Genomic DNA, 13,290 nt, shown 5'->3' on the forward strand with positions numbered 1-13,290 from the left:
TAAATAATGTGAATTCACCATACTAGGCAGTAAGTTATTATCTACTGGAAGCAGTGGACTCAAAATCTACAGTGACAAAGAGGATAATTCTTTTATGCTCATATAAATGACTGGATGAACGAAGGTAGCACAGACCTTTCCATACTGCAGTTCATGCTCTTGCAAGCTCTGCCATCTTTAACACATAGACCCTCAATTTACCCAAAATCTCATTTCCATATAGCCATTTGGAAGAAGAAAAGAACACAAATGTCCACTCAGTATGCTTATGATGAATTTTCTAATGTTCCTCAAATCTCCTCATATATGATTAGCTACAACTGATCATTTGGTCACACCTTAGTGAAGTTATTGCAAATAGAACCTAGCCATTTACTAAGGAAAAATTGGATATGGACTGTAACACTTAACCAATAGTCCGGTGTGACTTATATGGCAGTAACCATGACATAAAAATTTTCTTAAATGCTAAGTATATAATAACCAGCATTGTGTATCGAGTCCTTTAAGATCTGGTATATTTTAGATACATGTAAACGTCATGAAAATGAACTCTGTATGTTACACTGAATTGTATGGACAGAATACTGACTTTATTAGATGGGAGTTTACTTTGTGCTATTTGAAATAGAATATGGCCAAGAGTGCATGAAAGTATTCAGTGTGAAAAAAAAGTATTTTCTCAGGGTTCACAGAGATATCATAGTGGCCTGGAGCAGTTTAGTGGAAAAGAGAGAAAGAATGTGCAAACTAGGTGTAATTTTGATCTAGGATCTGTTAATGGACGGATATGAGTAATTGTTTGCTTATATTGTTACCTCATGGAACAATGAAGTGTTTCTTTTAGGATATTATTTCCAGATCTGGCATCTTCTGATGCCTTGGTCAGACTTTGGTGAATGCATATACTTTAATGGAAGTAGCAAGTGAAAGATATTCAGTTAAGTTTTAAATAGAGCTCAGGAGAGGCTTTGTCTGTGAATTTGAGTATGCTGATTTAAAATGGTTACCTGCAATGAGAATTGGTGAATTGTGAAGCATTAGTTACTATACAGCACAAATTTAAGATGGAAATGTTTATAGCAGATATTTATATGCAAGAAAATTAGAAGGAAAATGAAAGTTGTAAGTTCATCGAGCTAATCCAGAAGCCAATAGATAAATGTAAAATTGTGAGATACAATAGCAAAGGTGTGGATGGAGAAGGATATGTTAAATCCAGTGCAAACATCTTCCATGGATGACACTAACTAAGTCCTGTGGAGAGTATTCTTATCCCTAAACACTTACATTGTGATGTGATTTAAATTTGAATATTTGATTCTGTTTACTGGTTGTAATGCATAGTTGATAAATAGTATAAAAGAAAGGAAGGCACGAATAACCATAATTTTGTTGAGTATTATTATTTTCTATTGGATTTGAGTCATTGTTTTAAATCTCAAGTAATCATTAAAGGTACAGAAACTGATAAATTAACTGATTTCATTCTTAGTTTCTTCTGCTTGCTAAGTGTTCTAGGTAGTGATGAGATCACTAACCAGTAACAAAGTGGGAAAGAAAAAAAAGATTTTAAAAGACTACTGAGTGACAATTAAAAGTCAATTTATCTTTTTTACAATTAAAAGTAAACAAATTGTTCTTGCATTCTTCCCCCCTTGCCCCCACTGAGGAAACAATACAACATGAACTGTGTCATCAAAAGTGTAGGCAAAGACTGAACTATACTGAAGACAGTTTTCATTCACATTGTTCTATTATGCGCCAGTCACATACTAAATGGTTTTCATGTGCCATGTCATACAACAATAGTTGGGAGGAACTGCTATTATTATGATTATCTCGGAGATGAGAAAGAGTTTCATGTAAATAGGGTCACTTGTTTAGATAACCACAATTAATTTGAAGACCAAGAAATCAAACTTCAGTCTTGAAATCCCAAGACTAGTATTTCCCCATATCACAGTCAAAGGAACCAGCATTTTGATGTAAAATTTTCCCTGCAGAAACATAGTAGAAGTGCATTGATATGTTGAGTAATAAAAATATATTTTTCCTACACATTTCCTATTGAACAGAAACTACTCCAGATGTGTAGACCCTGAAGGCAGTTCCTGACTAGTAAAAACGTCACCTCACAAATCTATGTGTTTGTTCCCCATTTTCACAGGTCCACATGGATGGAAAGCATTTGAAAAATGTAATGTATTGCAAAATGTACAAAACACCTATAGTTCAAGATGAAATGAAAGAAAGAAAATCTAATGGAGTATAATTTATAGTATATAAATTACTATCTATATAGTCTCAATTAAAATATATTTGCTATATTTCTTATGATAGTTGCTATTAAATCACAATAAATTGATAAATAGTTGAGTTTTTCATAGGTGAAATTCACTTAGTTTTATTTTTCAAGGTGGCCAATTTCAGAAGAAAAGATGATTTTTTTTATAAAACAGATGGCAAGCCTGGGGAAAGGAGTGAGCTATTAATGAGTCCTTCCTGGCTATTGAAGGATGCTTTGTTTCATAGTCCAGAGTACTAGGGAACTTGTCTTCAGTGAGTCAACACTCAATGGTACTGGCTCCCAATGGGAGAAGGTTGAGTAATCCAATTGTATGCTTAGCCTTGACCAGAAAGCAGACTAGGAAAACAAGAAGCAAGGCTGATGAGTAATAAAACATGCTTTAGCTATAAGTAATTAATTCAAAGACCACTCAAACATAAGCCATAGTTTGGGGTTGGTTTCCACTGTGATACTGATGACAGTGTGAGGGTTGGGATGTGGTATAGATTAAGTTCATGGCGTTATGAAGAAGATGGGCAAGAGTTTGCTTGAGAGTATAAGTGGGTAATTCTTTGTTTGCCTATAATTCGTAGAATGCTTGTTCTGTATTGAGCTCTAACTTTGAATAATGCTTGCAATGACAACAGATCTGCTTATACCAAGGAGAATATTGCCATGTGAAAAAAAAAAAACAGATTTTTCTGTATTGAGATTTCTATAAATACCTCTCGAACAAATTTAAGATCATATATGAGATGCAGAGGAAAATGAAGAATTTGGTGGATCCAGGTTGGAGAGGAAGAGGTAGTTGGGTCTCTGACCAATTTTGTATGATCAAGTTCCTATAAGTGCATGACTTGAGTCACAGATTATCAAGAGGATTTAGGAGAAGGAACAAAGAGTTGTGTGTGAAAAGATAGAATGGTCAATCAAATTGTGAGGAATTCAGGGAACTGAACTTTCAGTTTATTTGGCATTCTATTGATATCATAGGGATCAGAAAGAGAAATATGAAAATCATATTTGCTCACACACTGCCATAAAACAAGGATGATAGTAATTCATACTTAGGTTATATTCACTGTGTATTTACACAGATTGGTTCATTTAATCATGGAACTCTTTGTGTAAGGATTACTGTTGGGTTAGTTTACAGATAAGAAAAGTGAGATAGAGTAAAATTAAGAATGTACCTAAAACAGTAACATCCATTAAGTGATGGAACTGGGAGTTTGAACCCAATTTGATTTCAGAAACCATTTTCTTGACTGCTTTCAAATATTCCCCTTTAATGCAAATCTGATAAAGTTGATATTGAAATGATATTGAAGTATATAAATTACAAGTTATTATTTTGGGGATAGTGATTCTTTGATTAACTACCAACAGGTGTTCTTTTAACTGGAGAAATAAGATACCATAACAGCTGGTCATAAGTTTATACATAACCCAGTATGCTGTCATCGTCTGTACTACAGAAGTGACACCTTCTATCTTGAGAACAATTATGGCATGAAAGATTGAAAAACAGTCATTTGATAAACACGATTACAACAATGGATATTTTAGATATAGAAGATTAAATATAGTCTAATTTTTAAATGATGTATAGATATCAGAAACTGATGTTATTATGTGCATAACACATGTGTTTTTCAAGCAGAAACCTGTTACTGAATCCTAGTAACTGTTTAGGCATCACTTAAAGAACCTTTCATATTCTTTCTACCAGTATATATATTGATATTTACTAAAAATGACTATGGGGTAGATCATAGTATTTAATTTTCCTATGCATTGCTCTAAGTACGTCACAAGAATTGACCAATTTAAATTTTATAAAATCTCTATGAGGAAAAATGTCATTACTTCTACTTCACAGAAGTCCACAGGAAATACTGAAGAGGCTAAACAGCCTGAGAAATGTTTTGTTCAGGAATAGAAAATAGGTTTCTTCTTGATCATATAAGGAGTAGTAAGATACTACTGGCTGATCAAACAGATTGACTTTTTTCCTCAGTTCCTCCCTTTATTGAGTTATAAAATCATTTCCCACTTGAATGCCTGAAAATAATAATTAGTAACAAAGCACATGTGTACTGATCCTCATGACCTTCAGGTCCATTCATGTTCATTGTTCAGCCTTTACTGCACATGAAAAGAGTTATACAAATGAATGGAGAAGTCAACATGAGCATGGAGCCTTCCATTTCTTTTTTCTTTTTTTTTCTATTTCTTTTTATTTTATTTTATTTTATTCTATTTTACAATACTATTCAGTTCTACATAACAGCCACAGATTCCCTTGTTCTCTCCATTCCTGCCCCCCTCCCCTTCCCCCCAGCCCACCCCCATTCCCACCTTCTCCAGATCAAAGCCTCCCCTGAGGATTGAGATCGACCTGATAGACTCAGTCCAGGCAGGTACAGTCCCCTCCTCCCAGATTGAGTCAAGCGTTGGATAAAGCACAGGGACAAATAGCCAAATGAATGGAAACACATGAACTATGAACCGAAGGCTGAGGTGCCCCCAACTGGATCAGGCCCTCTGAATAGGTGAGACAGTTGATTGGCTTGATCTGTTTGGGAGGCATCTAGGCAGTGGTACCAGGTCCTGGGCTTGTTGCATGAGTTAGCTGTTTGAAACCTGGGACCTATGCAGGGAGCCTTCCATTTCTTATGCCAGTGGCCCATTCTTCCTGTCTGTGCCGTCTCCTGTGGGCTCACCAGTTCTTGATAGTATAAGATGTCTGTGTTCTCCTTAGAGACTTCATGTCATGTTCAAATTTTAGAATAAAGTCAAAAAATAGAATTATAATAAACACACCTCTGTTAAATCCCATGAAAACATTCTGGTTGCAATCTGCCACTCTCATTCCAGTTATATACAAGTTGATAAATTTCATTTATCTTTTCAAATAAATTAATAAGTTCATTAATGAATGGGAATACTTAACATTGACCTATTTCATTGTTAATTGTATATAATTTGGAGACTATAATGTAGAAAAGGACAGCAAGAAGAGGAAACTGCATCACAGAAGAGAAATTAGCTCTAATACCCTTTGAGGAAAAAGGGCCTGCAGGGAGAAGATAGGAACCATGTAAAGGGATTTCTGTCAACTGAATGTTTCAGCTGAGAAAAAGTAATCCATGGAGATGAAGGGAGCTCTAAAAGCTGTTAGAGAAAAAGAAAGTCTGTGTAGACAGTGCAGTGAGATGGAATGAAAAATCATTGCGGTGCTCATTCCGTTCTACTCTTACACCTGTGATTATATAAACGTTAATAAGAGGGAAAGTAAAAGCAAGCAGAAGTTATCAAGGGAAAGAATGAGAGCTTCCAAGAGAAATGGAGTTTAGAAGAGACTAAATTCCTTGCATCCTGCTGTTCTGCTACCATTACACTCTTCCCAGTGAACCATGGGGCTTTGATGATCTAAGTGAAGTGGGGCTCTCCACTGCTCGCTCTGCCTTGCCCAGTGGAGGTTTCCAAGAGCAGCTTGCAATGACCTACTCAAAAGTAGTGGAGCTGAAAAGTGCACCTGCTTCATATTGGAGCTGAACTTGCCATTAAGTCAAGCACCTTAGCCTTCTGGCTTGGATGTTCTGTTGATTTTGTGTTGACATTCGTAGTTTGTATTGTACCATAGGTGTCATATTTCAATACACATACATTTACCTCATTAAATCACATTCTACAAAGCCAGTGTTGAATATTCAGACTATTGATTTTTATTTATTTAGCTTGTACATATATTACTTAGCTTGACTACTCATCATTTACTTTCTAATGTATACAATAAAGTCCATCTTATTTTTATATGTACATCTAGGTTGATTTTCATGTAAAAGAATTTTACTATCAAGAATAACCTTGCATGGATTACAATCTTTGCATCCCTTAGTATACACAATATATTTTTATCTAACATTCTTCCTTAGAGGAAAATAAGCCCACTGGCCTATGTCATATACTTTATTTATAGTCTTTTCTAATCTTCATAGGCAGCGCTGGTACACCTGTCACTTTTAATGAAAATGGAGATGCTCCTGGACGCTATGATATCTTCCAGTATCAGATAAACAACAAAAGTACAGAATACAAAATCATCGGGCACTGGACCAATCAACTTCATCTAAAAGCAAGTATCACCATCATTGTGCATTATTGTATCTAGCTCTTAAAGGGGAATGTTCCTTTTAAAGCACTAAACTTGAACTTCTCCAGAGAAATCCAACAATATTCATAAGAATAGAAGAAATCTAATTTTATTTGGACTATATGCACTTAGAGCCTTGTCTGATGTGGGATCCCAGTGTCTAAGGCAGCTGGCATTTATTTGTTTTGGTTTTGCCACTTAGCTGGCCTCAATCTTTTCCCATAGGACAACTGACAGACCCAAGCAATGATTCATCAGTGTCAGCCCAGAGAATCTCCCTAATTTTTATTTAAATTTTTTTATTCATTTTTACATACCAACCAAAGATCCCCCTCTCATTCCTCCTTCCCACCAGACTCTCCCCTCCCCTGCCAAACCTTCCCACCCCTGACCCACTTCTACCCCCTTCTCCAAAAGGGTAAAGCCTCCCATAGGGAGTCAGCAAAGCCTGGTACATTCAGTTGAGGGAGTACCATGCCCCCTCTCCTTGCATCAAGGGTGACCAAGGAGTCCTACCATAGGTAATGAGCTCCAGAAAGTCAGCTCATACACCAGGGATAGATCCTGATCCCACTACCTGGGGCCCCTCAAACACACCAAGTCATACAACTGTCTCCTATATGCAGAGGGCTTAGTTCAGTCCCATTCAGGTTCTGCAGCTGTTGGTCTAAAGTTCACAAGTTCCTACAAGCTTGGGTTTAGTTGTCTCTATAGATTTCCCCATCATGATCTTGAAGTCACTTGCTCATATAATACCTCTTCCCTCTTTTCAAATAAACTCCCAGAGCTTGGCCTGGTGCTTGGCTGTGGATCTCTGCATCTACTTCCATCAGTTACTGGATGAAGGCTCTATGATGAGAGTTAGGGTATTCATCAATCTGATTACCAGGTTAGGCCAGTTCAGGCACCCTCTCCACTATTGCTAATAGTCTAATATGGGGTCATCCTTGTGGATTCCTGGGAATTTCCTAGCATTAGGTTTCTCTCTTACCCTACAATGTCTCCCTCTATCAAGATATCTCTTTCATTACTCTCCCACTGCATCCCTCCCCCAGCCTGACCAACCTTTTCACTCATGTTCTCATCTCCCATCTCCTCCCTATATTCCCCCCGTCATCCCCAGTTTACTCATGGAGATTTCCTCTGTTTTCCCTTCCCAGGGTGATCTATGCATCCCTCTTAGTGTCCTCCTGGTTTCCCAGCTTCTCTGGAGCTGTGGGTTGTAGTCTGATTATCCTTTGCTTTATATCTAGTATCCACTTATGAGTGAGTACCTACCATGTTTGTCTTTCTGAGTCTGGGTTACCTCTCTCAGGATGATATTTTCTAGTTCCATCCATTTGTCTGCAAAGTTTGAATGACTAAGATAAAAAACACTGATGAAAGCCTATGTTGAGGATGTGGAGCAAGGGGAACACTCCCCCACTGTTGGTGGCAGTGCAAACTGGTACACACACTTTGGAAATTAGTATGGTGGCTTCTCAGGAAACTGAGAATCAATCTACCTCAAGACCCAATGATACCACTCTCAGGTATTTACCAAAGGGATGCTCAATCATAACACAAGAACACTTGTTCAAATATGTTCATAGCAGCATAATTTGTAATAGCCAGCACCCAGAAACAACCTAAATGTCTTTCAACTGAAGAATGAATAAAGAAAATGTGCTACATATACACAACGGAGTAGTACCCAGCTGTAAAAAATAGTAACATCATGAAATTCGAAGAGAATCTCCCTATTAAGCAAGAATTCCCTGGGATTTTGAGGCATGATACTCCATGATGGCACCCAACAGTAGCATAGGGGGCTTTGGCCTGTGATGCCATTCTGAGCTTGAAGGTTAAGAGATATCTGGGAAAACCCACAGTGCAAGGGGCAGGGTTGGAGCTGGTAGAGAGGGATTAGAGCATCTTTCATCCCAGACAAAAAGATTTATTTTACATTTCAGTCACTGCAGCTCTGTTAGCACACACTGACTTCACATATAGAATGTGTCCTGTTACTCAACCAAGAATCCAGTTCTCCAAGGATTAAGAATGCTTACTCCCACTTAGTGTCTGAGGAATCGCTAAGATAGGTAGTACTTTTTTTCCGTGGGCCATACGATGCCTATAAAAGTATTTTGTATGACCTAGAAAATGATTCTCCACTGCTGTATATTTGCAATGTGCATTTAATTCACTCTTTTAATGAAGTACTCTTCTCAAAGCCACATAATCGCAAGTCATGCTCATGTGCTTTCTTGCATTTGAGGCCATTCATTTTTCTCCTCCTGTATGTTCAAATGTCTCTTAGAATGACATAGTTTTGTTGAATCTGCCACTCAAGTTCACAGCCAAGAAGTGATGATAATAAATTACAGATCTGTAGTTTGTTTCTTGAAAGTGACTTCCCGACGGCTGACACAGTTCTCATTCAGCCGTGCGGAGGCAGCTTTGATTCTAGCTAAAGCAAAAGGCAGCTCCAAATCTCCACAGTTAGGACTTTAGCTTCTTTGTGAAACTCTTATATTGTTATGAAACTCAAATTAATTTATTCAAACTTAACTTTGAAAATGTCCCAGATTGTTTATAATCTGAAAATTGGTATCTTTTTTATGGCCAGCCTTTGTAAATATATTTTCTGTGAAGAAAGCTTAATGTGACAATGAAAACTTTGAGTATGGTTTAAATAGCAAAACAACTTTTATCTGACTTTTGTCAACATCAAAATTCTTATCATATTGTTTTGGCTAAGAATTTACATAGTAAAATGAATTTCGTGGGACTGTCATATACTTTGTATAGTACCAAGGCCCTTATAATGTGCCAAGAACCCAAATAATTATACACATAAATGAACACATACATATTTCTTCTCTGTATCCAAAATCTGTTTATTCTAAAAGTTAATATTGAATCTTAAGCTGTGCTTTTATGTACATTTAATGATGCATGAATGCTTTATATTTGGAACTGTTATCTCCCATAAATACATCAAATGAATTTGTACAATTTCTCATACAGGCTGTGATCGTTTCTACAATAAAGTAGGGCTAGAGTCATTGAAAAAATGAAATTCCTGCTCTCAGGAACAATGGTGAATGAGGCTGTGGTGGGCAGTTATAAAGCAAGGACTAGATTCTGCAGACTATCAGGATAAATCATGTAACTCTCCTGAGAAACTGGAATGGACTCTTGTTTGAAGGAGGAGTGGGGATGCTTGGGGAGCCACTGATTTATAGGCATTCTGCTTAGATATCTGCATAGTGTACAGTATTATTTTACCCTAGTTTAATAAACTCCAAGGTGAAAATAGTAGCAACTATCTCATATGGTTGTAATACAAATTAAATGAAACAAAGTAAGGATTCATTTACTCCATTTCCTGATGCACATGATTTCCATAAACACTGCCTCATGTATTACTCTTTATCTCAGAATTCTATCAAAACTGAGGGATTCTGATAGAGTTTTGTTAAGTAGAGAATTGAAGTCCTTTGAGAAGAGGCACTTGAGTTTTCTTTAGAAAGTACAGATGGGAGGAAGAGAAAAAAGAGAGGAAGAAAGGACAGTATGAAGAAATCTTACAGAGAATCCCTGCACTTAAAATGTTAACATAATCAGTTCTTTTTACTTTTCTGATAGTTGGAGAGTTTTCTCCGCACTTACAGTGTAAACTTCGCATAGGATAAATGCATAATTTTCTTCTTCCTCCAGTAGTATTTGGATATATATTGTCATCTGGGCAATTATGTGGGGATGAGAGGTTTTCAAGGTTTTATTCTAAAGCGATCAAATGCTTTCTTTCCAAACAGAATTTAAAATTTCATTTTTTTTTTTTTTTTGGTTTTTCGAGACAGGGTTTCTCTGCATAGCTTTGCGCCTTTCCTGGAGCTCACTTGGTAGCCCAGGCTGGCCTCGAACTCACAGAGATCCGCCTGGCTCTGCTCCCGAGTGCTGGGATAAAATTTCATTTTTAATTACTTCATACATACACACACACACATATAACATACTGTTTTGATACAAGATTACAATGTTGAATAGTTATAATAAATTAATGAGCAAATTTATAACCTTTGTGCTACTCTAAAATTTTTGTGACAGACATTTAAATCAACACCTGTAGAAAATTTGAAGTCAGTTGTGGTAGTGCATGCTGATAGAATTTGCTAAAGAAGGCAGAGGCAGGAGGATCATGAGTCCAAGGCTAACCTTGGTTGTACACTTTGGCATGTGATGACCACACAACTCCTGTAGTAGACTCTTCAGAGAACCCTTCTGTGCCAGGACTCTTGGAGGCCCACAGTGGAGCAGATACCTGGTCAAGCTGGTCAAGTACTTACAGCATTATAGTTCTTGGGCTGCATTAAGTCAAGTCTGAGGCAGTCTGAGCCACAGTGAAGTGTGCTTTTTTGCTTTGGAAAGAAAAAAATCTGAAATCTGCAAAGCAGCATTATTTTTGTTTTGTCTTTTTGTGGTCACTGTTCTGTGCTCAAAGGGTACAGAGTTTCAGATCAGTGGGAGTAATAAGAACTGCTGTTTAATGATCCTGATAAGCTCAGTTGTGCTGCTAAGAGTTTTCATGGATGTAGATGTGGATATATGGTTTCTGCCTTAAGACACTCCATGTTAGGAGTGGGCACAGACTCAGACCAGAGCTGCTTATGTAAAGACACAGGTGTTCTGATGAAGGCATCCACAGATTGTTCGGCACGGCAGCCTGGTGAGAGATGCCTACTGGTCTTGTCCACTGCCTGGAATCACTGTCAGAGAGCACAGTCAGGAGGATTTATTTTCCGTATCTGCCATTTCTCCTTATTCTATTAAACCAGATTTACAACTGGTTTCACATTCTCAATGGTGAGCATTTATCAGCCGTTTATTGGACTGTATTCTTGTTTTCAAAGAACCAGTTTTGCTTTGTTTTCCTCTGGCTGAATTCAAGCACGGAACGATTTTCCACATACACAGTAGATGGTCAGGCACATCTAAGTGCAGCAAATCTTTCCTGAATACATCTTAGTGAAGTGAATGGATGTTTGAAGTAAGCAAGCCATTCTCTAACCTAGAAAATGTCTCAGATACATTTGATTCTCAAAAGTATCATCCTTATTGTTGGAAATATTGCTGTTTCTTTTTCCTTTTGCTGGAATGAACATACAATTTTAATTAATCATTTAGTGTAATTGCTTATTTTGATATAGGATTTCTACCCAGGAATCTTGGTCTACAAGTGAAATGTGTTTTAATTTTCCTGGGAGTGAAATGGCAATTCAGGTCTCTATTTTGATAAGAATGTATGTCTCAAGAGACAAGTGATCCTTATAGGGATTACAAAACAGATTGTAACCAAGAGGTTTGGGCTAAGCAGAGGAGTTAAACTGCAAGAAAAACAACCATATGCTGCTTTGAGTCCACAGGGAGAAGGAGCAATGAGGTTACTGGGTGGTCTAAAGATAACCCAGGCCTCACTACTGTATGCTTCTAAACAGAGACATTTTTTCTGAATTACTGTGAGAACAACACAGATTTTTGCCTGCTTTGTTTTTCTTGTCATTTTATTAAACTAAATGAAAATAAATATAAAATAAATGCATAAAATAACTAAAATAGTAGCAGATGGCTGTATCTCAATAATGACTCAATCAGGATTATTCATTGTATAGACTCTATTGGGAGGGTATTGCAGAGATAAAAGGTGTCTCTGAGCCTGACTTAATTGCTTAGTGAAAGCTTCTCTAGAGGAGTGACTTCTGATGAAGCTGTGAATGCTGAGCTATGAATGGACTTCTCAGCTGTTAAAGGGATAAAAGTGTCTATGACTGCTAAATGCGTTGTCATGTCATTGTACAGAATGAAAGTTTGTAGTTACAAAGCTGCTTGACCTCTAGCATATTGTTTTTACATCTCATAATATTCATGAAAACTATAATATCTACTTCCTGGAGTCATTGAGACATGGTAGGAAATTATAGATACATATTGAGAGCTAAGTAAAGATGATGATGATATTGTTTTCACAGAATAACTAGCATACCCACAAGGACTTAAGATGGATTCTTCAACATGAAGTTAGATAGAAATAGTATATGAAAACTGCAATTTTTGATTCTTGCCTTGATATTCTGAGTATTGAATGGTTTTAAAAGAAGGTGATATACCATGGTAAGTTGTATCTATTCATTAAGAACAATCTATCAAAATATACTATACAAAAACATAACATGGCCTCCATCATTCAAATTCATAAACAGAAACTTAAGAAAAAAATTCTAGTGGCAATGAACTCCATTAAGTTGCTTGATTGTAGCCTCTGTTGTAGTCCCTATAACAGGTATTTTAATTGCATATATAACTTTGCCTCAAGGGTTTGTTGTTTTAGGTAAATGTCAGCAAGTTTAACCAAAATCATTAAACTCATTAGTTTAATGCAGTCGAAAGCTGGTGCAATGAAGATTAAAGTAGTCTTGCAATAGTGATGAACTGAATGGAGCAGGAAGTGTTTGAAGAGAGACTCACTTACTTTGATTCCTAGGAGTTGCTCATTTTCCTTCTGTCCTGGTTTTCCTATGGGCAATGTAGCTTGCACCTGAAAATGCTGTTTTATGTTACTCTCCAGGATTCCCTATGTCAAAATTCGCCAATATGAGATAATTATATATAGCACTTCCTTTCCTACAAGCACAAATGGCAGTTAGTTCCAACTGACCTTCTACATAATCCTAGGTCCTGAAATGCCACTCTGGTTACTGCCTTTGTGCACTACTAAGAAAATACTTCCTTTGATTTATTTTCCTTGTAATATGATGGTTAATCTTAAAACCTGTATTATATTACTAAATAGATGCCTATT

General features: G+C 36.8%; 1 protein-coding gene across 6 annotated transcripts in view; it reads left to right on the top strand.

Moving 5' to 3' along the window:
- The window catches only part of Grm8 (glutamate metabotropic receptor 8), an 808,292-nt gene that overhangs the window by 666,695 nt on the left and 128,307 nt on the right, over positions 1-13,290 (top strand). For all 6 annotated transcript variants that reach the window (XM_028856453.2, XM_028856451.2, XM_028856454.2 and 3 more), the window contains exon 8: positions 6,295-6,431. In XM_028856453.2, coding sequence (XP_028712286.1) covers positions 6,295-6,431 — 137 coding nt within the window. The remainder of the gene's footprint in view (positions 1-6,294; positions 6,432-13,290) is intronic.

The sequence above is a fragment of the Peromyscus leucopus genome, chromosome 3 (assembly GCF_004664715.2).
Source record: "Peromyscus leucopus breed LL Stock chromosome 3, UCI_PerLeu_2.1, whole genome shotgun sequence".
NCBI lineage: Eukaryota > Metazoa > Chordata > Mammalia > Rodentia > Cricetidae > Peromyscus > Peromyscus leucopus.